We start from the raw sequence: 24,353 nt of genomic DNA, 5'->3' as shown, positions 1-24,353 counted from the left end.
GCGAGCCGACGCAGCCACGAGAGCATGCGGCAGCTCGTGAAGAGCATGATGAAAATGATGATGATCAGCGTCGTCTGCTGGAAGGGGTGAAGACGAGGAAGTCCCAACAGTCTCCGCCGCCGACAGATGACGCTAGGTGGCTTCCAAAGGGTGGAGTAGCTGTATGGATCTCTTCACTGTGGTGTCGCTGGGCAAAAGTTGAGTACACCCTAACGATGCACATTGCATCCACCGATGAGTTTTTGCTCAACGACAGAGCTATGTCGGGTGCTGTCTTCCAACGAATAGCACTGTGTTGTCTTGTTCCCTAAGTTTGGTCGGATGTGCAGCAGCTGGCAACAGTTCCGTAACGTCCAAACAACGTTTTCTTCGCCATCGGTGTTTCCATTGCCTAACCACTCGATCCTTGAAGTCATGAAGGTAGGAGTCGTAACGGTTTCTGAGGCATGGGAACCTGCTCAGGAGGGTGAACTTTGTTTGCAAGTCTCCATCCTTCGGTGGAGGGAAGTTTTTGCATTCTTTTCTTTTCCTCACTAAACGTCCCGGCATTTTAGTTTCTTCTCCTGTGTTCATTGTCTGCCACCCGTAAATTTGTACTCGACGTTTCACTTTCGGCTCGGTATAAAACCTTCTGTCTCGAGCTTTCACCTTTTTTTCTGCACGTTTTCTCCACTGGGATGAGGTTGGAGAAACTCGTTCACGCAGATTTACAGTAGGCTTTGACGCCTCGATGGTGCATTGGTGCTCCACGATGACGTGACCGATGTCCCGTTTCTTGAACGAAGAGGTGTCCAGCTGCTTGTTGCACCGAGGCCTCAGCACTTTTAGGGTTCCGGGATGCGAGCAGAGGGGTTTTTCCGGCGGAGACATTCCTTGTTCTAGGGGGGCGTCTACAACAGGGTCATTACTGGCCGATTCACAAAAGTTCGTGGAAGCTTCTTGGACGATCTCTGTTTCCTTGTTCTCTATCGTTTCTTGATTAATGTTTGCTCCTATGAGCGAATCGTTCGTACCCATCAAGTATTGCGGTGGTCGGTGTGCCAGTGGGTAGTGATTTTCGGCGAGTTGAAAGTGGTGCTTCAAGGTAACCGTCAAGAGGACAGGACTAGAAGTAGCTCCAAAAGGCGTCCTAGTCATTTTCCACGAGCCTAAGTAGGGTAGTGGATGGTCTGGTTGTGGAGATGTCCACTTGTTGAGCACTGACTTATCCAGCGCCAAGTCGCTGCCCGTCGCTCGTTTGTCTTCAGCCTTGACTCCGATGCTCTCATGATCCCTTAAAGGAGTCACAAGTTTCGAGACCACTTGGTCTTCAACGGACGATCGAAGCACAGCAGCACTGGAACACTGGACGAAGTCGGAAAAAACAGGCAAAGGGCCTTGTACAGTCCATCCTAATTTAGTCTTCACCGCATTCAGCTTTCCCTGAACAGGTCTGACGGTATCGGTCACTAGCTCCCAATAATAATCTGACCCGATAAGGACCGCAATCTGTTTATCCTCCACTCCTCGTACCGAAAGAGCCTTCGTATCGATGTGCATATTATTCATCTCCCTTATAACTCTTTCTTCTGGTACAGGGATGTTTTCGCTGCAAATCGTGTCCACTTCCAGGGCTTCGATGCTGATTGGACGTTTGTTGTCTGCAGCGAAAAGGAGAACTCGCACCTTCTTCATCGTTTTCCGTGTGTTTTGACCGCCGAACACGCCTACCGTCAACGTTTCCTCGCCCAGCGGTTTGCAACCGAGTTTTTCAGAAGCACTGGCAGTAATGAAGCTCCGCTGGCTTCCTCCATCGAACAGAACTCGGTAGCGTCCTGACGTTTTCGCGCCTGCTATTGTGGCTGAGAGTGTCTGCAGCAGCACGACGGAGCCTGCTTGTTCCGCGACCAGGTTGACCGGTGCAGACGTCACGTTCTCCATGTCGTTGTTAGTGCTGTCTGCTGGGCACACGGATCTTGCGTGCCTTCTTGTGCACTTGCCACATTTTAGCTGGCTTCTGCAATCTTTCGCCAAGTGACCCTTCTTGAGACAACGGAAGCATTGTCCAGCTTTGGCGAGCATCTCCTTTTTGCACGAAAGGCTGCGTTCTTCGGCATCACAGGCTTCGGAAGAGTGTGCTCCAGAGTTGCAAAAGAAGCACTGCTGCGGCCGGTTCACTGAGCTTTGTAGAGCAGCTGCCGTGGGAACATCACACGGGTGGTTTCGCTTTCGTGCTTCTTTCTCTGGGGTGCGATGAAGTTTCTCTTCCGCGCGTTCAGCAACAGCCTCTCGACACATAAGCTGGTGGTCGACGAATTCCAGAAGAACTTGAAGCTCCTGGTCGGGGGAGGCCGTTAAACCGGATGAGTCGCCGTGTGGGTTCGATGAAGCGCCATCTGGGGAAAATGGCGTCTTGCGCCCCTCATAGAACCGCAGGACCATGTCTGTCGGTAGTACCCTTAAAAGGATTTCACGCAGCATGGTGCAGTAGGTCGTGGAGCTCGTGCCAAGCGCCTTGAGGCTTCGGATATGAACTTGGACCCGATCGTAAAGGTGCCTCAGTTGTCGGACGTCGGATGACGACGACACCGGCTGCAGGTCCAGGAGGCCTCGCAGATGATCTTGCACAATGATGCGGTCATCCCCGAAACGCTTCTTCAATATTTCGATGGCGTCCTTGTAGCCCTCTTCGGTCGCTTGCAGTCCAGATATGGCCGATGCAGCTGCTCCAGTCACGAGGCTGCTTAAGTAGTTGAACTTGTCAGCCGTGCTGAGCTCGTCGTTGTTGTGGACGGCTGCCGAAAACTGCGTCCAGAATCGCTGCCACGATCTGCGGTTCCCGTCAAATTTGAGGAGCTCTAGCTGGGGAAGCTTGCATTTGCCAGTCGGTGATGGGTGGACGGTCATCGGACGTGGCGTTAAAGACCGGGATTCTTGCAGCTTGAGACGAAGGTTCGCGGTAACGCTGACAACCCTGTCGCGGTATTGTCCCGCGTCTGTTGTCTCGCTGTCAACTAGGTCATCCGGTGTCTCTTCAAAGATTGCCTCGTCCAACTTCTCTATCTGGCCATAAAATGCATTGATTCGTTCGAGCAGTACACTCACCGCTCCTGCCGTCGCCTCTCTGTTTCCACTTATGTGGTCTTCCGCTTCCGCTAGAAGGCCATCCAGTTGCGCCCGTAGGCTGCGGCGTCGTCGAAGCTGTCGTTCCATTCGGTCGCACGCAGCTGGGAACTCGCCAAGATCGCAGGCACCGCGTCTTTTTCTGGGCTTTCGCGGCTCCGTGCGTCGATGGGCTTGGCGTCATCTAGAAGTCCCGGGTTTTCGGCACCATGTGTTGGACCTCTGGGTCCGCCAGCTGCGGCGCGATTCTCAGGAAGGGGAGCGACACGTCGCGATCCGATGAGGTTTTTTAATGGAACTAGCAGCCACGAGAGCATGCGGCAGCTCGTGAAGAGCATGATGAAAATGATGATGATCAGCGTCGTCTGCTGGAAGGGGTGAAGACGAGGAAGTCCCAACACCCAGTATTAGCGAGACAGCAGCAAAGAACACTGTTGCTTACAACTTCCTTGCTTTCAAAATGCTTCGTTTGGATACATGTTTACACCCCTTTCCAAAAACACCTAGCCTTACAGTATCACCTTGGGCCGCAGTACGCAAAAATAACATCTGCTAACTGACATGCAGCCCATGAAGCCACTAAGTTTGCTAAACAGAATTGAGTCAATTGGAATGTGGACTAGCTGAAGTCAACATCTAGGCTTTCACTGCTTCAATTATGACAACAGGGAATTGTGAAGCAGCAGTTCAGTTTATGTCGGTGCTACAGTAGCTCTCACTGCCCACAAAGGTTCCCCTGACGGGGAGCTTCTGCTAGAGGCGGGAGGAGGAAGCGGCGACCGTACCAGGTCCCAGGTGTAGTTCCCGATCCAGTAAAGGAAGGGCTTGAGTCCGCTCACAAACTGCAGGTGCTGCGAGCCTGAGGTGCGGTCCTCGATGAGGAACATGACGAAGCTGGCCGGCACAAAGGACATGGCGAAGATGACACACGTGGCGTGCAGGAGGCTCAGGCCGCCACGCTTCCTGCACGGAGCCCAAAAAGAGGCATGAGGCTCGGGAGCAGATCGGCTACAGGATGACGTGACTGCTAAACCAGGGGCAAAACATCAGAGCTTTCCGAGTGTTCCCTGCACGCTTCCATGAGGAAAGGCGCTCTCTCGCTTTGCTTAGAAATTAGGTGACAGAGCCGACATTTCTCTCCCACATTTGCACCCCTGCCTGCAAGTTGAAACGTTGCATTTCTTAGCGCGAGCCTTTCAACACGCCTTACCAGTCTGAGAGATAAGGAACTATTTTTTTCACTGTGTCCTTACATTTCTTGCACCTGACTACGATGGGCATGTTAAAGATCACCCGCCACGGTGGCTCAGTGGCTAAGGTGTTGCGCTGCTGAGCACGAGGTTGCGGGTTTGATTCCCAGCTGGCGCGGCCGCTTTTCTGATGGAGGCGGAAAGCAAAAACGCCCGTGTGTACGAGATTTCGGCGCACGTTAAAGATCCCCAGGTGGACAAAATTAATCAGGAGCCCTCCACTACGGCGCGCCTCATCGCCTGTGTTGCGTCGGCGCGTTAAACCCTACAATCAATTAATCAATCAATCAATCACGTTAAAGATCCCCTAAGGAGGTCAAAATTAATCCGGAGCCTTCCACTACGGCGTGCCTTACAGCCCAGGTGTAGCTTCAGCTCGTTAAACCCCATAATCAATCAATCAATCAATCAATCCGACAGCAATGGTGCACTGACAGTAACTCGACAGTGACTCTGCTCTGAAGCAGGTTGGAAGCAACGAGGCGAAAGGTGAGACTGCGGAGGAAAGCCACCAGTGAGGACAATGAGCAACCAGCAGAATTGCCAGGTACTCAGAAGGAAAAGCCGTCGGAAAATTGCTGAAAGAAGCCAAAAAAAAAAAAAAAAGGTCGCCACCTCAAAGTGAATGTTTGAAAAGGAGCCAGAAAAGTTGCCATTTTCAGCAAGGCAATGCTGGTAAGTAGTTTTAGAGCGAAGCTTTAGTGTTCTCACTGATGGCGTCTGTAACGTAAAAATGCCCCGCAGGAAAGCCAACTTTCTCTGACGACGATGATGAATGATCGTGGGTGAAGTGAAAGAAAAAAACGCTTCCCGTGGCTAGAATCGAACCTGGGTCCTTTGCGTTATGAAGCCAGCGTCCATCCGGTCGCTCCATTTCGACATGGTCGAAACTCTCAGTCCTACCTCGGACAACAACCAAAGAATCCATCACGAGAAAGCTTCGCGTGCAACCATCGTCGTCGCTAGACAGAGGAATGCATAGTTTTTGGCTACCTTTGCAGAAAAAATTCAGAAATTCTGAGAAGTGGAAAACCGTACTAGAAATTTTATTCACTTGCTGTGGTGCGGGAAAACAGCAATGGTTGACCACTGTCTACAAAAAATTTAAAATTTACAGGTTTACGTAAACCATTCAAAGAATTAGATGACCTGAAATGGGTGTTTGTTGCACACAATATTTGACCACTTTCGCCGCCTCTTGGCATGCACTTCCCACCCCTCTGCATGACATCTCAAGCTCCCGTAAACTACTAAAGCATTATACTTTAAGCCGATGGTGCTGCTTGAAGGGTTTCACGCTATCCATAAGACATCAGGTGCACAACAGCAAGGCAAATTTCGATTTAAGCCCGCAAGTAGCGCTGTACGGTAGTGCTTTTGATTGACTGACTTGCTGGGCCTAGTCTAGACTTCGCCAGATAACCGCGATCTACCTTAAAGTTTGTTCGTTTCTGTTCGTTCAGTTTGTCTCAACGGCTGAAAGGTCATATAAAAGATCATATAAGGCCTCTTCGTGGAAAGTGGGGCATCGGAAGGGCCCGGAAATACAGAAAATCGGCACTGCTCAAAGGAGCCAGAGAGTAGCCAAGCCGCCAGACTGCAATTTTCGTCACCACGAGTCTCGAAAAATTGCCAGTTTGGCAACAAATCGCCAGACCTGGCAACCCCAGTGATCAGTGCTGCACTACTTGTAAACTCTGTTGGGTTGGGAATAGGCACTCACAGCAGCTCGTCCTGCAGCTGTGCCTGGGTGAAGTTCATGGGATGGTTCACGACGGAGATGCCGTAGAGGCTGGGGTCAGCCTCGGGGGGAAGGTGTGCGCGCAGCAGCACGTTGTTGATGGCGTTCATGTAGGCCACAGAGGAGACCCAGCCCTTGTTGTTGAACCACACCTGCATACACACCACCGACAGACACGTCGTCACCTACTACCGCATTTCCCATACGTGAGCACCGTTAACCGCTGCTGTGGCCTGCAAAAATTAGGCATGAGAAAAAAAATTGAAGCCGTTCCCCTCAATGTGAAGAAAGCTGTCGTAAGTGCAGAGCAGTGATTCCCCATAATGGGCTGTGGCGACGTTAGCAGCTCACTGCTACCACCCAACGCATTTCGAATTTTCCGCCTTGGCAGTGGTTGCACGCCCCCTGCCTGAAACTGCGCCAACGGGAGTTATGTTCTTTTTGTGCTTGCTTTTCCTCCCACACGTGCCGGCGTTGCACTGCCCCTTTCTTTCACTTGTTATTAGGGGTGTGCGAATGCTGAATATTAACTTTCGAATCGAATATCGAATCGAATTCGGAAAAAAAGCCGAATATCGAATCGAATATCGAATATCAATTTTCATTTACAGGCTTCGATTTTTTATAGGTTTTTGTGCAAAAGCAGAAGCTACATCGCATGTTCGGCAGACATGACATTCTTTTTCAATCCGGAGAACGCACTTTTCAACTTGCATTGGCGGTACTCTAGGAATCCGGAGCGGGCACGACACGCATTTGGAGAACGACTTGCATTGGAGTTGCTGCACTGCAATCATAGGCCACGACTATTCAGAGCCTCGTAACTAAGAAGTGAGCACTTTGTAGGCATGAACAATAGGACGCGAAAGCAATCATGGACCACGATGAGGCACTTCTTCGGAAGCACATAAGCAGCGTGAAGCGTGAATAATATGTAGCGGAAAGAAAGCTCGCGCTACAGTCGCCGTGGACGAGCCTGCGCTATCTATCCACTGTGGTCTAAAAAAACAAGTAAACACACAGTAACCATACACTAACTGCATTAAAAACAGCCAGAACCACTTTGCCATCATTTTAAATTAATGAAAGCGCTGTCAAAATGGCGGCGGTCTTTATCGGAAGCTGCCCTAACATGTAAATATCCGGTCGCACGATTCAAAATGGTGGCCAGAGTGGACGGCGACGGCTCGAAAAAAAGATCTTCGCAGATTACTCCGTGCAGCGGGATAAAATTTACGGCCACTGCAAGGCGCACTCGTCGAAAGCGCGATTAGGATGAATCTTGCCAAGTAGACATTGTAGCAGCAATGCGTTAGCATGTGCCGACATCTCTCGCTTTCGCAAAGCCAGGGAACGTTCGGAAACTCCACTCGGCTATTCAAGAAACCGAATAGTACCGTATTTACTCGCATAATCCTCGCACTTTTTTTTCGGAAAAGTCAATGCGAAGATAGGGGTGCGAGAATTATGCGGGGAAAAAAAATCCGGTGCACAGTGTTGCCAATTTGCCTTCTGCCAGTCCCGTGTTGCCAACAGCAGCTATTTCTTTTATTTTATTATCTACAACGTAAACAGTCTCCCGTCGATCAGCGATCATGAAATTGCCGCCTTTGCTTTCTGGCGCGTGCCCTATCTCGTCGTCGTCATGTGCGTGCTTTACTCCAGTAACGCACGTTGAAGTCGGTGACGCCGAAGTGCCTGCCTGCGGCGCGGTTGCCGTGTTCGATCGCGTACTCTATCGCTTTCAATTTGAAAGCGGCAGTGTAGCTGGCGTTCTTCCCCATGGCGAAGCGGCACCAAGCACAAAACAAAGAGATCAAAAAGTTCTCAAAATGGCAGCGAGATATCCACCACTGACGCGAGTGGCTCACTGACTGCTGCTGCTCAACGACAGGACCGCGACGGCGACACGACGACACGACAGCGGGCTGTGCAAACGCTGTCTAGTTGTGCACACGCGAAACCGGCTAAAGGACAGTGTGAGTAGCGTGTTAGGGCGCCTGTTAGGGAGTAGCCATGCAGGTTGTTAGGGCGCCTGGATGGCCTTGGATACACAGCGCTCTCCGCCGAACGGAGAGGCTGCGGGGGAGGGCGCGCGTTGGAGAGCGCGTGCACCATGCGGGTTTCGCGAGCAGGCAACTTTCGCCGCTGCAAAGTTGGGGGTGCGAGGATTATGCGAGGAACCAAAAAATCCAAGTTTTGGTGGCTCACATTAGGGGTGCGAGGATTACGCGAGTGCGAGGATTACGCAAGTAAATACGGTAGATATTCTATTCGCGAATCGAATTATTCACAGAGGTACAATTCGATTCGTATTCGAATATTTGAGTATTCGCACACCCCTACTTATTATCGTAAAAACCAACCTAACGAGCGTTCCTAACTAAATGAACGAGGGTGCTGCCAGTTAATTACGGATATTGTGCCTCAGATGTGCCTACAAGTTTTCTTCGAGCTAGACAACGGGGAGATGCATGACAAGCTACAGCGGTTAACGAGTTTCAAACGCTTATGACTATATAAACCGCTTGGCTTTCGAAGCCTCTGTGGAACGCCGCGACGACAGCCACTACGACGGAACACCGTGTGGCTCTACTTGGGTCCAGTGAGCGAGCTGCGACAGCAAGGCGTGCCCCTAAAGTGCTCTGCACTTAAAAATGGTATCTGATGTGTCAGTGCAGCATGTTGTAATCAACTAAACAAATAGGAGGGTATGATTAAAAAATTAACATTAACTGTTTAGTTTAGGGCTGTGGCATGGGCCTGTTGAATGCACAGTATAGGGCAAACTGGTCGATGCATCAATGATCAGCTTTGCAAACACTGTGGCAATGTAAAGAGCACACGTTACGGTTCGTTTCTCAAGAACTGCTTTAGCTGCCCTCTCCACAGGCTTACACAGAGCGTATGTACAGCAAATGGAACCTGAAGAGACCGGTGAATGCTGCTATGAATACTAATCCTCCCATTCACCGAGCATTCTCTACTCTGGGGACCTATTTCAAACACCAGGCATTTTCAACGCTGCTGCTTTTTTTACCAAAAGAAATTGTGACAACTCCAGAGCGTGGCAGCTTTTCAGTCTCTCTTTGGCTACACTGTTGTATCGCAGAGTGGTGTGTATGCGCGCAAACAGAACATATAACTGCAACAGATTTCGACAGGTCTGGATGGGCGCTAAGTGGTACTCTGCCGTCAGCATTTCGGGAAGCCTCTGTGTTTTAATTGCGGCTCTATAGAACCTCTTTTACCATGTAAAACAGCCTGTTTTTCGTCACTTTCACCCCAATCTTTCCATGATCAGCCAGCTCAGAGACTAGTCGAAGGGAATGAGGCAATTATTTTTCCAACAAAGAATACAGTCGAACCTCGTTAAAACGAAGTAGTGTCGGGACAGCAAATCAGTTCGTTGTATCCGACATTCATTGTAACAGTAGAGGTAAAAATCGGCTGAAACAAATCGACAATCTGGCTCATGCAAAAATACACGATACAAAAATGCATTTTTTAGGCTTCGAACCCACTATAAACAAGGTAACCCTCACCTTTCTCCTTGTTGCATTTCGAGCTCAGTGAACAGGAACATGAGTACGTGAAATCACAACAGAACAGAGCTCGCATGACAAAACAGGCCTGCGTCATTATTTATTTGAAGAAGGATGTGGTCTTTGTCTGGTGGCTACTCACAGCACTGAGCAAGATGAAGTTTTCCACAGTGTTCCTGATTCCTGATGAAAAGGGCCTCCATACTTCTGCAGTTTCGGACGACAGGGTCTTTTCCATGTAGTTTCTCAGCCTCCTGGTCAAATATTCCTTCGTTATATCCGATACCGCATGCGGCCCTCAGGGTTCCAGTTTCATTACAAAAGAATAAGTGTCATTGGAATAAAGCGCGACCAACCAATGTTTGTATTTAGTTTGCTATCGCCGATAACTCGCTATATCAGTGTTCGCTATAATGAGGTCCGACTGTATAAAGTGCAGTTGAAAGGGTTCCCTGCCTCTTCTATTGCTACTGAAGAGTTCAGTCAGGCCTGTTATTTGCAAGGGCTTTGTGTAGAAGGCAAAAGAGAGAGAGAATGGCGGAAGAGAGAGGTGAAGGAGAGGGAAAGAGAGAGAAGTAGGGAGAGAGGGGGGAAAGAGGGGCAGGGAGGGATGTAAGAAGGGAGGGAATCTAGACAACGAGAAGTTGCCAACAACGGACCTTGACGTTGTCCTGCACTCGAGGGCTGTCCATGCCCCGACGAAGGGTGCGGACCACTGCCGACAGGTTCATGGCGCCAGGAACGCTTATCCTGGAGACGGCATCCTCGAGAGCAGAGACGTTCAGAGACGGCAGGTGGTTCCGCACACCAAATTGGACGCCACCAAACCTGGAAGCGACCGGCGCATGGGATAGCGCAGCAGCCCTATGCACTGGTAAACCCTAGGATGGAGGCAACACTGGTGCTGATTACAATGAGCTCACGCACACTTCTGATTGATTTCTGCCTGTGAGAAGTGGAGAAAATCTAAGCTTAGCTGGTTTACCTTTTTGAAGAAGCCTGAAAACTGTCAATGAGAAACAAGGAGGAGTGCTATAGGTCGTAACATTTGACCGTACCTTGACATCCACAAGCGGCTTAACAAGCTTTCGTTAAGCAGAATGAAGCCACCTGGTTCAGTAAATACTAAATACGGCTGTGCATTGATAGGTTGCATCGCTCTGCCATTCTTGCTGCTTGGGAAACTACGCTGATTTGTTTTCTCTCTCTCTTTACAGAAACACACCACTGCCCTAAAATGTTGCCGCACATTTTGGCCTCTTGGGAAGCAGCTCACAGTGACAGCACAGTCTGCAAGGAAAACTTGACAGCCAAGGAAAAGAAATTCTGGGCAAACCCACTCCCAGGAGTGAGCGACGACGATGATGATAATGATGCGTTGTGACGTACATGCGGATAAACGTTTGCTTGGCATTAGACATTCATCACGCTCTATGAGAAAAGCCTCGTCCAAGCTCAATGGGGTTGCAGGGGGCTGTGCAAAGTGTGCAGTTCTATAACCACATCTATGCTGGCAAGTCATGGTTCCGCCTTCACGGCCCAAGGGGGCCTGAAGGGGGGAGTGGTACAGCCTACATTTTTCGCAAAGAACAATGTTGAACGGGTTATTTTATAGACACGCATTGTATGCTAAAAACACAGCAGTGTTGTCAACTTGTTATACAATAAAGAGGAACAACTTTCGATAAAAAACAATATACAGGAGCCAGCCACTTCAAACAGTAAAAAAAACTGTAAAAATATCAACATAACAACACCGATGTAAAGCAGGGAAGTAATGGGCAGCCTTCGGCTTTAAGGGGGACACTGCTCTTAAAACAATTTCTTTTATTTTTAAGTAAACTCTGTGAAACTTGTCAGTGTTGCTGCTTTTTTCCTAATGATTTCAAATATACCATTATTTTTTGAGTAAGTCAATTAACTACCAATATAATTAGAGATAATTAGTCTTTTTTGGAGGAGCAATGGACAAAAAAGTGTTGGCCATGAAGCTGTAATCTTTATATTTTCAAATACTATGAACCCTGGTGAGTGCAATAAGAGAATCAGTTTTTTTCTGATGCACTGCTTGGAACTAATTTTACAGCTCATTAAACTTTGGTGGCACCACCAGTGGCAACGAACCATTTTGAATGCCAATTTCAAACACCAAAGTTTAATGAGCCATAAAATTAGTCCCAAGCAGTGCGCCAAAAAACCGATACTATTATTGCACTCACCAGGGTTCATGGTATTGGAAAATAAAGATTACAGTTATGTTACTAGCACTGTTTGTCTATTGTTCCTCCAAAAATGACTAATTATCTCTAATTATCTTGGCAACTAATTGACTCACCCAAAAAATAATGGTATATTTGAAATCAGGGGGGAAAAAAGCAGCAAGACTGACAAGTTTCACAGAGTTGAGTTTACTTGAAAATTCAAAGAAATTGCTTTAAGAGCCAAGTCCCCCTTTAAAACAGCACGAGGAAGTTGGTCTTCGACGAAGGTGCAGTTTGAAACGAAAGCGGAAGGGTGAAGGTTGTCGGTCCACGCACCTTCGGTTGTGGTAGGGGTTCCAGGTCTTGAGGAGCCAGTCGGAGAGGTTGCGGCCAGTGACGTTGAGCAGTATATCAGTGGTGACACTGCGGACGGCCGGCGGCGTGGGGCCGCCCGCATCCCGAGTGCACTGCTGCGACCCGCTTGCACAGCTGCAGCTGCCGCCTGCCTGGGAGGAGGACTCGAAGCCGTACGGGGCCCCGGCCACGGGCACGCTGGTGCCGTTGGGCCCACTCGCCGCACACTTGAGGCCCCTGTTGGAACAATAGAACCCCGCCTGTCGATGCGCAAATTCTCTAAACGTCATCATCATCATCAGTTTATTTATTTCCCCCACTGACTTCCAACAGCTACTATACTGTGCTGTACGCATATGTGCATTGACACCAGATTTTTGTATCTCATCTCACCGTAGAGTTACCCATCTTCTTTTATTTCTAGTTCCGTCCCTCGCTGGTCCATCTGGTCCCTGGTGGTCCCTGGTGGTCCACTGGCTGTCAGTCCTCCAGATCACATGCCCAGCCAAGCTTGTGGGAATCGTGGAGAACCGCGACCTGCGATCCCGAGCCAGCGCGCGCTTTGGGAGAGACGCTTGTGCGCTGAAACCGGTCCGGCGCTTTGCTGGTTCGTCGGCGTCCCCCGAGAGATGGCACCACCTATGTGTGCGGGGATAGGCGCGCGGGCGCGGGCGGCGCGAGCGTGCGCGCACGGGAGAAGGAAAGTCTCGTCGGAGACCCGGTCGGGGTGAGATCGGCGGAACGCGGCGGTGATGGATACTTGTGTCTCAGGTGGGAGCTTTGTTTGTCGCGCGCCGTGAGTGCCTGCCTCCCGTTCGCGGTCACGACCCGGACGGCGTGATTCGTGAACGGCGTCGAGCCCTGTGCTCGCATGCTTTGGGATTCCCCAAATAAACGGCTGTGCTTCGGCACTACTGTCTACTGTGTTCTCGTATCGGCGAACCTCGCTGGGCTGCCGTAGCCATGGGAGCCCGCGTGGTTGACACGCCGGGAGCTAGCGTGGTGGCTTACGCCAGGACTGGCTAAGGCCCCCGAGGAACCCCACAATATCCCACATGGCGGCCGAACGTGGGGCTCGTATTCAGACGAATTCGAGGTTGCTAGCTCCCCGAGAAATGCGTTGCTGCAGTCGTAGCCCGCTACCCTTTGTCCAGAAGACTTCGGACGAAACGCCTCGCGCCAGTCGGTTGCAGGCAGACAGTTATGATGCCCGATACAGCCGTGACGGCAAATGTGTAAACCTTCCTACCCGCACCAGGCGGTGAGTCAGTAGGATACCTCCGAGCACCGCAGTCGCGGCCCGCTTGCGAGACGGGAGGTGCGTAGGCCTTGTTCCAACATGGCGGCGGGTCGCTTTCCTCGTAGCGCCGTCCCCGCGCAGTCGTGCTGGCGGCGCCGGTTGAAGTTTCCCGCTGGCGCGGCGGACACTACCGAGCGAGGGTGCGGTGTTTGGGAGTTCGCAAGCCGCACGATGAGCCCGCCGCCGCTACTGCGCCTCGAGTCCGAGGCGGAGTGTTTGCCGATTTGATGCCTGACAAAGAGCGAGGGGGATCGCTGAAGAATCAGTCTCCTCTCGCTGCGGGGGGAAGCGGGAGCAATGGGACCGTTGTCTCCGCGCTTCCGGAGTGCGTGCGTCTCGATGCCGTGAAGTCTCCGCTCGAGATTGCGTTTAGGCAGTAAGAGCTTCGTGCGGCTCGGCAGCGGGCTCGTTGGTCGCGAGAGATCGCCAGTCTTAGTAAGAGACGGACTCTCAGGCGACCTATACCGGTGATTTGCGCCCGTAAGCCGCTGGTATTGCGGTTGGCGCTGGCTCTACGGCAGCTTGTATTGCTGCGAGTGAGTTGCAGGAGCCCCACCTGCTTGATGCTGACGCTGCTTTGCCGACCAACGCACCAAGCCGAAATTACTCGGACGGGTGTTTCGATGCTGACCCCCCGTAATAGTCGGGCGAGCTGCCTCCAGGCGGGGGTGGCTGCTGGAGCACAGTTGCCGGACTCGTGATTCCGCGAGCAAGCGAACGTGCAAGGGGGAGTCCTCTCGGGCATCTTTGTTACCCTATTTGGCGAGATCGTCGATAAGGTTTCCGGCCAGTCACAGGAGATTGCGGAGTCCCGCTGCTCCCCACGTCAAGTTTGGGAATCGTTTAAACTGGACGCTGAGAGCGAGACCTGCAAACGGGTACCACCGGGAGCCACGCCAGTCACCACTACCACGGACAGCGAGGATGGCCTGCTGAACCACCGGCGGGGCCGAGCGCGGCCCGCGGAGCTACCGCCAATTGCTGCTCCGGCCTGCCGGGCGGCAGCCAACCGTTCGGGAGGACCTGCGGCCGAAGCGGCCACGGAACCCAAGAGGCGGCGGGATCTGGCGCCTACGCGAGCGGCGCGAGCCTTCGGGCAGCCGCAGTGGGCGCGGCCGTTCCTGTTGCCGCCTCGAGCTGGGAGTGGGGGTCGCATCATGGCGCGACCCCGGCGTTCATCGGCTGCGGCTGCAGGCTACCCCCGGGCCTGCCAACCTGCTGTGCTGCCCAACCGCGAGAGACTCGGGACCATTGCAATGTGTTTGCGGGTTTGTGAGGCGAGCATCGCGACGACGGCATGGTGTGGCGAACCTTGGTGTGGACTGGCATGGGAGTGGCGTTCGGTAACTGTTTTGCTGACTTGAGACGTCGTGACGAGTGTGGTGCAACGTGACGTCACTCGAGCTCAAGTGGCGTCCAGTTTTAGGGGGGAGGAGTGTGGGAATCGTGGAGAACCGCGACCTGCGATCCCGAGCCAGCGCGCGCTTCGGGAGAGACGCTTGTGCGCTGAAACCGGTCCGGCGCTTTGCTGGTTCGTCGGCGTCCCCCGAGAGATGGCACCACCTATGTGTGCGGGGATAGGCGCGCGGGCGCGGGCGGCGCGAGCGTGCGCGCACGGGAGAAGGAAAGTCTCGTCGGAGACCCGGTCGGGGCGAGATCGGCGGAACGCGGCGGTGATGGATACTTGTGTCTCAGGTGGGAGCTTTGTTTGTCGCGCGCCGTGAGTGCCTGCCTCCCGTTCGCGGTCACGACCCGGACGGCGTGATTCGTGAACGCCGTCGAGCCCTGTGCTCGCATGCTTTGGGATTCCCCAAATAAACGGCTGTGCTTCGGCACTACTGTCTACTGTGTTCTCGTATCGGCGAACCTCGCTGGGCTGCCGTAGCCATGGGAGCCCGCGTGGTTGACACGCCGGGAGCTAGCGTGGTGGCTTACGCCAGGACTGGCTAAGGCCCCCGAGGAACCCCTCATATATCCCACAAGCTCCGCTTCTTTCTCTTGATTTGAACTAAGATATTTCCCACCAAAGTTTGCTCTCTAATCCAAGACGCTCGTTTCCTATCTGTTTTATACAACATGCCAGTGGTTCATTAAAAAAAAAAAACAAGACTGTGCCTAGAGTGCCATCTGGCGGTACTAATAAGCACTCCACTATAGCAATGTCCACCGGCATTCCGACAAAAAAATGCCGCATGTGGCACTACTCCGCCCTCCATTACCGTAACGTAGCGCAAACTAACCTAAGATAACCTAACCAACATAAAAAAATCGTTTAAAATACCGGAAACTAACCTGAGCCATGAAAATAAAATTAAAAGTGAAGACGGGAAAAAAATAAAGGAGGCAAGAGCCGGACTCGAACACCACCGCCCTTGATAACAGGAAGCCAAGACGGAACCTCTACACTACAACGGCAGACGCTCTGGCCTGTGTCAGCCCAGTCTTAAAAGTTTGAATGTTGTCGGATGGAATTCTAGACACTGCGAAAAAACAAACTGAGGCAGGTTTCCCCCTTTTTTTTGTTTTTTTTACTCGACACACTAGGTTTTTGTTACAACAGGCCCCATAACAGCCGACCAGCGTACCTGAGGGGTTCGCCCGTGACACAGCGGGGCCCAAGGCCTGGTGGGGACAGGAGGGTGTCCGTGTACCTGCTGCCCAGGCCGCTGGAAGTGTTTTCAGTGCTGTGGGAGAAGACAAGCAGCCACGGTTGAAGAGCTCACCCTGTCACCACTCGGTAGACCTCAAAGGGGTCGCACTGGTTGCGTGCAAACCTCCACGCCGACCGAGTTGTCTAGGGCCAGAGAGAGATACACGTGCTTGGTACGTTTCAGTAAACCTCGAGAACCTCCAGAGAGTGCTGTCGCATTCAGCTAACTGGAGACGAACTCAAGAAGCCCGCCCAAGCAAAACAAATCCCTCGAGAGACCCTGGCAAACAAACTCTGCCCTTCAAGGCACAACAGGACCTTTTTTTTTATTTTTCAGTTTCATGGGTGAGTGAATGGCTCTTGGCCCACCTGTAAAAAACGTAGTTTGGAGGTCCATACACCCATGGTGTCAGTTCCAGGGGTGGTTCCTCGGAGAGTGGTGGGATCAGCAGGGTGAACACCAGGGCCAGCAGCACAAACAGGGCAGGAAGGATTATCTGGGGAGAGGGGAAAAACAAAAAACAACACAACACAGTTGGTTATTTGGCTTAGACTGCACTGACTATGCCTGAATGCAAGAACAACAGCAACAACAACAACAAAAAAAAGAATGCAATTTGTCATTTGGCTAATTTAGACCACACTGTTCAATCATTTGTTTGCAAGAATGATAGCATGATTGATGGTACACCCGATCAGGTTAAGAATACACTAAGTGCTAGTTTAGCTCTGTCTTGGATGCCTAAATTGTGAGAGGGCAACATGCAAGCGCTCGTACTGTGTGCAGCTACCACTGAGAAAATGGCCAGAACTGCATAAGATAGATGACTCACATTATGTGTGAGGTATGTATGAAGAAAGTGTATGACCGCTGCATCTTACCTGTACTCGCCTACGGGGCATAAACTTGGAGGCTCACTAAGAGAGCTCAACTTAAATTGAGGACAACTCAGCGAGCAAAGGAACGGAAGATGATAGGTGCAACATTAAGGGACAAGAAGAGAGCGGAGTGGGTCAGGGAACAAACGCGCGTTAAGGACATATAAGTAGAAATTAAGAAGAAGAAATGGACGTGGGCAGGGGGCGGCAGATGAGGCCAAGAAGTTTGCGGAGATAAATTGGTCGCAGTTAGCACAGGACCGGGATAATTGGAGATAAATGGGAGAGGCCTCTGCCCTGCAGTGGGCGTAAATATGTAGGCTGGTGATAATGATGATGTGTGAGGTGAGCTTAAACTTGCATCATACTTGGATCTTTCTGTCCCAATGCCATTTCAGTGCTAGCTTGCACTGATTTAAAGGCAACTTTATAATCACCCAACTTTGGCACGGCAAACATGTGCTGTAGGAGTCAGGCTAACTGTGGACATCTTTCTGGCAGCTGTTACAAACACCTGCGGGCATTGCGAGTAGAGTGTGCGAACTGCTAGCCCATTGTACTGAAAGAGCTGGAGTGAACTAATTATGACTGCTTTTATTTTCATTATCGCCCATTTTTGCCCCTTGCCCTAGGGTCAAGGTGTCCCTAGGGACAAAAGGGAGCCCGTAGGGACAAAAAGTGCCCCTAGGGACAGGCAGCACTAGTGCTGCTTGCAATGCGAAGCTGGAAACTCCTCCAAAGGTCAATCGAGTGAAATGGAAGAGTACCTCGCAGAAGAGTCCCTTGTAGTTGCGTGTGTTGCGCATGAAGCGGCGTCGGTACATGGCTCCCAGCTGACGGCGATGAAGCAAGGGGCCCACGGCCACTTTCTTGACCAAGGGTGGTGCGGGCAGGTCGCTATCAGGGTGCAGGTCTTTAGAAAAGGACGAGGAAGCAGAGAGAAACATCAGTTGCTTGTTACACTAAGACCATAAACAAGAAACCGTGCGCACTTGCATGCCCTAAGTAAGGTGAGTGTCTGCAGGCGTTTCAAGGCAAAAAAGGAGAAGCAGAGAGAGTAACACTTTCATCAAACTTATCAAACTTTAACCCCGCCCCTTTCCTTTGATGCGTGCGAGTTGTGGAAAGCTTCACTTTAAGGGACACCGAACCATAGAAACAGGTGCGCCCGTAGTGGCAGATTAAAGCGCATTAGAACGAGTAATGCTGCCCGACATTTCTCCAAGTTAGTACTTGTGACATCACAAATTACGAGGTGTTAAGGGGAAGCGGCACACCTTTCTGAAAAGGACAGGTTAAGGACAGGACAGTTGACAGGTTTATCAACTCTTATTGACACTTCAGTTCGAAGCTTCCCTGAAATACAGTCGAGTCCACTTATAATGATACCGTTTATAACAATATATCGGATATAACGATGAACAGCTATGGCACCGTCCGCTTTTGCATGCTTACCATGGGAATAAACCGCTTATTACAATGCCCCAGTGCCGCAATATTGGATATAACGATTGAATCAGGTTACAGCAGGCACGGAAAATGCGATTTGCCGCCGGATCTCCACGCCAACCACGCCGACATTATGCGCCGCGATAGGCCTCGCATCCCGTCCACCCCTCAGAAAATGAGTCAACTGCGCAGCTTACGAGGAAGTGAGAGGAGGAGGGGAACAGTTCTCCTTCCAAACACCCCTCCCGATGCCGCCGCTTTGGCCCCGTCCCCGTGCCTGCTGCTTTGAATTTGACTGGGTGCCTCTTCAACTACGTCCGTTTTTCCACAGATCAGACGTCAGGGCCGGTGTTTTGGAAACGTCTGAGTGCCTCACTGAAGAGGCGATCATTGCGCGGATACGTGCTGCGGACAGCGGTGGCAGTGACAACTCTAACGACGCGGTTGCACAGCCTACTCGGGTAGGACCTTCACACGAGGCCCAACGCATGATAGTCCCTCAGGGACTTCGTTTCCACCAAGGACCCTTCGTTCAGCTAGGTGAAGCACCTATAGATGCTCTTGAAAAAGATGTGCGCCAGCTTCATGTGCAGCAAACAAAGCTGACCAAGTATGGCTTCTTTTCCACAAATAGGTAGCAGTACAACCTTGCTTGCCTGCAAGTAAAATATTTTGAGCTTTGCTACGTCTTTTTATTTAGCAACCCGCATATAACAATCATCGGTTATTACGATGGGATTTCCTTGGCACTTGGATATCGTTATAAGTGGACTAGACTGTATTGTTGTGCAATGAAGACCTTAAGCCTGGTCCCATGAAGAGCTAGTGTTAGTACACAGCTACGGTCACAATCCGCACAGGATGGATATCATCTTGAATTTTGGTCCTGCCTCTAAGCGGCTTCTGCCAGTGCAGCACGCAACTTCTTTTTTTTTCTTGGTGAGACAATTTACTGGACTCTATTCAAAGCATCTGTGTTGACACTGAGTGTGTGTGTGTATACGTGCACACACGCACGCTGTTTATACATGTGCGCTGCACTCGTGTAATAGTAACACCCCTAGCTCCGCAAAAAAAGAAAAGGAAAAAAAAATACCCACATATAAACTGCATCAATTGTTTTAAGAAGGTTTGCAATGTCTACCTGTGTGGTGTGACGATTCCACAACTTTTTTTCTTTATTGTTTACATACTGCGAACAGGTGACATGCAAAACTTTAACGTAGTGCGATTCTCGCCATCAGGAAAAGCTAAGAACAGCCTCTCCCACCACCCGTTGTTTGCACTCGTCTTCTGACCTGGTTCACCGATCACATGCAATGTCAGAATTGAAATTATGAGAATTCGTTCTGTTTTCAATAAGTCGTCCGCTATCGTCCCTCCTGGATGAGGAAATAAATACATACATGCTCACTCTAAATTGGAAGTGGTTGATTTCGCCACCAATGTAAAAAGAGCAGAGGGTCAACAGTTCGGGGTTGACAAAAAAATGTGCATGATCATGGTGCTCCCAAAGAAAATGTACGAACATGCACTTCCCCATAGAAGCAAAGCATGTTCTCGAAGCACACGACGGAGATGCATCTGTACGCGATGGTAATGAAAGCGCTCAACATTGCACACAGCAAAGGGATTCTGGCTATGGCTGTTAAAGCCGGAAATGGATATATAGCTGGGCTTTACGAGGGAAAAAAAAAACCTGTCTCAATACCATCGTCGAACATTGTGTCAGTGTCTCCAAAGGAGTACTGCAAAGAAAATATGCTCTCACTGAAAAAGGCCATGAAGACACGATACAAGTTTGGTTCACTTAAAAGGCTGTTTTGTACTGCAGTTCTGTTTGATTGCATTACTAGAATCCCAAGGTGTGGTTAACAGACTGAAAATTATTTTTTTAGTGCTGACCCTTAGTACTTATGTCACTCCTACCCATAACATGTCCCTGTAGTGCAAAATTTGGAAGTTTTTCAATTTTTCTTGTTCTTCTTTGATTAAAAAAACATCTTTTGCAACTGGGATGGAGCTGAGTGGGCCACCAGAGGCTAGATCTTGCAAATTGAACAAAGGGGGGACACTGGTCTTAAAACAACTTCTTTTATATTTCAAGTAAACTCTGTGAAACTTGTCAGTCTTGCTGCTTTTTTCCCACTGCTTTCAAACACGCCCCTATTCTTTCAGTCGGTCAATTAGTTACCAAGATAATTAGAGATAATTAGCCATTTTTGGTCAAACAATAGACAAAACAGTGTTGGTCATAAAGCTGTAATCTTTATATTTTCCAATACTATGAACCCTGGTGGGTGCAATCAGAGAATCGGTTTTTTGATGCACTGCTTGGAACCAATTTTACAGCTCATTAAACTGTGGTTTAATGAACTGTGAACATTAATGAACATTAAACTGTGGTTCAAAATGGTTCCTTGCCACTGGTGCCATCAAAGTTTATTGAGCTGTAAAATTAGTTCCAAGCAGTGCATCAAAAAACAGATATATCAAAATATATAAAGATTACAGCTTTATGACCAACACTGTTTTGTCTATTGTTTGGCCAAAAATGGCTAATTATCTAATTATCTTGGGAACTAATTGACCAACTGAAAAAATAGTGGCATGTTTAAAAGCAGTGGGAAAAAAGCAGCAAGACTGACAAGTTTCCCAGAGTTTACTTAAAAATTAAAGGAAGCTGTTTTAAGACCAGTGTACCCCCTTAAACGAAAAGCTTTCCATTTCTCTGCATAATGTTTGACTTCTCAGCTTCAATTCCAAATCTTGGAAAGATACTTGCAGCCACTAGACCCATACATACTTGTGCAGTGCTGTTGCTGGAAGCTTTTTTTACTAACACAATGCCTATTGCCTAAGATTACATTACCTAAGATTAACCTCGAGGCAATGTTATGTGTTACCTTGTGGTTACTATATCGAGGCAACCCATACCAGTGGCCCTCAAAGAACGTCACAACTCAGGCAGACAAAAAAACGCTTACGTTTTAGCACAAGTAAAACACACGTGTAAAGATATGAAATGTAGACCACACGAAATTCAATGCTGTGTTTTTGTAGAGATATGAAATTGGCCAATTCATGTTTACTTATTCATACAAAAAAAAAGAAAAAAGAAAGAAGTTTGACATTTTTTCACACCCCCTTCACCTGTCCACAGTAACATGCCAGCATCCAATATGCCTGTGAAAGGAACACGGTCACACGTTTACATGCCAGGTGAACAGGCAGAACATGAACATGTGCAAACCCAAAGAACGGGTGTGCAAAGAAAAGCAAGGAAAGTGATGTAGCAGCAGCAGAGATGCACGGAAAGGCAAATGAAAAACGAAAACCGAGGCCCAACTCACTAGAGAGCTCCGCTGCCAGGTGCTGCCTTGCGGCTGTGAGACGGGGAACCGAATGCCAGCCACACATGGAACAAGCACAGGGCAATAAGCAGGGCACACTAAGCACGTGAACACCCCCCACCACAGGGAAGGCCTTGCTTGGGCACAGTTACAAACATCGGCACAGCGTGAAGGCGTTCCCACGGGCAAATTATTTTGTGTCTTTTTCAACGCTAGATGATAGTCTCAACAGAAATCGAATGGGAGGCTTACTCTTCCAAGTAGATGACTAATATTACTAGTAATTCTGTTATTATAATCTGCTCCTCCGTCTGATAACATATCAGAGCTGTGCATGTACATTCTCCCAAATCGGTAAGTTGATTACATTATTTTTTGTTGCTCTTGCTCTTTTAGCGAAGGCTTATTACCGTATTTTCCAGTCTATAAGTCACACTTTTGTATAAGTCGCACCCCCCTAAAAACAGCAGTTTTTCAGAAAAAAAAAAAAAAGACGTAAAAAAGACGTGCATAAGACACACTTGTTCATCAGGTAAACTCATATAGGATCAGTCCGTTAGAAAGTACGGCGATAGTCCATGGTTACGGCAGCCGGCGCTTGTGAACGCATTCCCCGGTAAGTAGTGCTAGACACGTGCATCTACTGTCCGAAGTCTAGACAGAACTAACTTCTAAAAGATGGTTTACTGATACACACAGACGGCATGTACGTACAGACGGCGTTTAGACAAAACCATCGAAGCCTTCTTCCTCAGACTCGCCAACAAATAATAAATTCATTTAGACCATAGAGCTGTGTCTCTTAATGTGCGGTGACGTCACGTAGCACAGAGGCACCTTTTCGAGCGCAGACCACGCGCAGCCACCACGTACCAAATTTATTCCATACATAAGTCGCAGCACCAGTGGATAAGACGCACCAATAAAAAATTTAATAGAAAAACTCGGCTTATACACTGGAAAATACGGTAGTTAGCAAAGATTTAGACCTTTCAAGGGGCGCAAATAATGCCAGTGGTGTTAACGCTTCTTTTCTACCAAAGACAGCTCAAAAGTTTGTAAGCTAGACCATCGCTGTTTAGAACTTCCCTTTTTGGTAAGAAGTTACTAACCGCAGGCCTGCGAAACCAAGGCTGCAGAGCGCGTGCATCACTTAAATTCACAGGCACATACAAAATAAAATCGCAAGCAGTTCAAAACAAAACGAGCACAGCACGACTACCACTTACAACAACACAACAGAAAAACACTGCACGTCGAACCAAACATTTCCTACATCTCACACATTTATTCTAGCAATACATTACAGGCAAACGTAAATATGAAATACCGTTCAACAATTTAAAGCAGGCAAGAAAGACACCGCTTTACAAAAGCTCGACAGACGTAACTCTCAACAACTGCTCAAGCAGACAAGTACCCCGCTATGTAAAGAAGACGTAAGAAAGCCAATGCCCCACGACTTGAAAATAACGTTCTTAAGCAGAGTTTAATTGAAAGGCCTAAAAGACATTACTGGTGTGTCTTAGCAACTTCAACAGAAATAAAACCGGTTCCTCAGACTAATTCACAGCAAAACGTGTTTCTAATATAGACTGCAGTCACTGCAGTTTAATGATAACAACAGAATACCAAAGCTGAACTAATAGGGGTCAGTTGTCTCTATGTGTAGCATTAAGAAAAAGTAAAAAAATTTAAGCCACTAACTTGCAAAAAGCAAACGATACTTGTCACCTAAATATTATGCTGGTAGCTGCCAAACAAAGCCAGCAAAGACACCTGCAGTAACCCGGAATATCAACCGCAACCCTGTAGTCCCGTCTCCCATTTTTCCCAAAAGTGCAATGAGGCCAGGGACTGTTACAGACCCTTATAATATCTGCGTAGATGTAGGCCTGAGGAACTGAACTCACTGTGACTGCAATGCGACAACTCTAAACCGCACTTTCCGTTCCAGAAGCATTAGAAAAAAAAAAAAAAAAGAAAAGGAATGAAACGAAACGACTCCACACATACCTGCATCTTCCGTGTCTGGAGTGACAGTCTTTGCAGATGTCTTCAGTGACATGCACCAAATCCGGAATGCATCCAACATCTTCTGCAGCTTCGTCTTCGGTGGCTCGTCAACGGACTCCAGCACAAGTCCCGATGCATTGCCTGGCATGAAGCGTCAGATGAGACACCAATGTTGATGCTCACGCAACGTGACCGCAAAGATTTCAGCTCAAATCACAAACTGATGCTGAAGGGTTGTAACAAACCCAGTACACATACAATAAATTGAATGCACTTAACATTAAGTATCACAACTTGGTCCGTGATCACATTTTCACTTTAACTGCTGCCAAAGATCAGGCTGATTTGAGCAGTCAGAGCTAACGCTTGTTTTAGGTGTACAGCGCAACAATTATTTTCTTCAAAAGTCTACATGAAATTCTGTGGCACGGGCAGACAGAAGATTGAAATTCCGAATCGAATTTGAAGCTAATAGTGATTATTATAAAATAAATCTGTACCACGCAGTATGGA

At 49.2% G+C, this 24,353-nt stretch overlaps 1 protein-coding gene across 3 annotated transcripts in view; it reads right to left on the bottom strand.

Annotated features, from left to right (window-relative positions):
- The window catches only part of LOC144163171 (phospholipid-transporting ATPase ABCA1-like), a 149,673-nt gene that overhangs the window by 30,508 nt on the left and 94,812 nt on the right, over positions 1 to 24,353 (bottom strand). For 2 of the 3 annotated variants that reach the window (XM_077693993.1, XM_077693994.1), the window contains 9 exons: positions 23,841 to 23,981; positions 21,825 to 21,857; positions 17,790 to 17,935; positions 16,513 to 16,640; positions 16,079 to 16,177; positions 12,176 to 12,430; positions 10,298 to 10,466; positions 6,076 to 6,245; positions 3,888 to 4,065 (listed from right to left, as the gene is read on the bottom strand). In XM_077693993.1, coding sequence (XP_077550119.1) covers positions 3,888 to 4,065; positions 6,076 to 6,245; positions 10,298 to 10,466; positions 12,176 to 12,430; positions 16,079 to 16,177; positions 16,513 to 16,640; positions 17,790 to 17,935; positions 21,825 to 21,857; positions 23,841 to 23,981 — 1,319 coding nt within the window. The remainder of the gene's footprint in view (positions 1 to 3,887; positions 4,066 to 6,075; positions 6,246 to 10,297; positions 10,467 to 12,175; positions 12,431 to 16,078; positions 16,178 to 16,512; positions 16,641 to 17,789; positions 17,936 to 21,824; positions 21,858 to 23,840; positions 23,982 to 24,353) is intronic. The other variant, XM_077693995.1, reaches the window with a different exon arrangement.

This window comes from Haemaphysalis longicornis, unplaced genomic scaffold (assembly GCF_048455015.1).
Source record: "Haemaphysalis longicornis isolate Haplotype H1 unplaced genomic scaffold, Haemaphysalis longicornis Haplotype H1 scaffold_12, whole genome shotgun sequence".
NCBI lineage: Eukaryota > Metazoa > Arthropoda > Arachnida > Ixodida > Ixodidae > Haemaphysalis > Haemaphysalis longicornis.
Note: the sequence above shows the minus strand (reverse complement) of the source record. Positions and strands in the feature narration are given on the sequence as shown.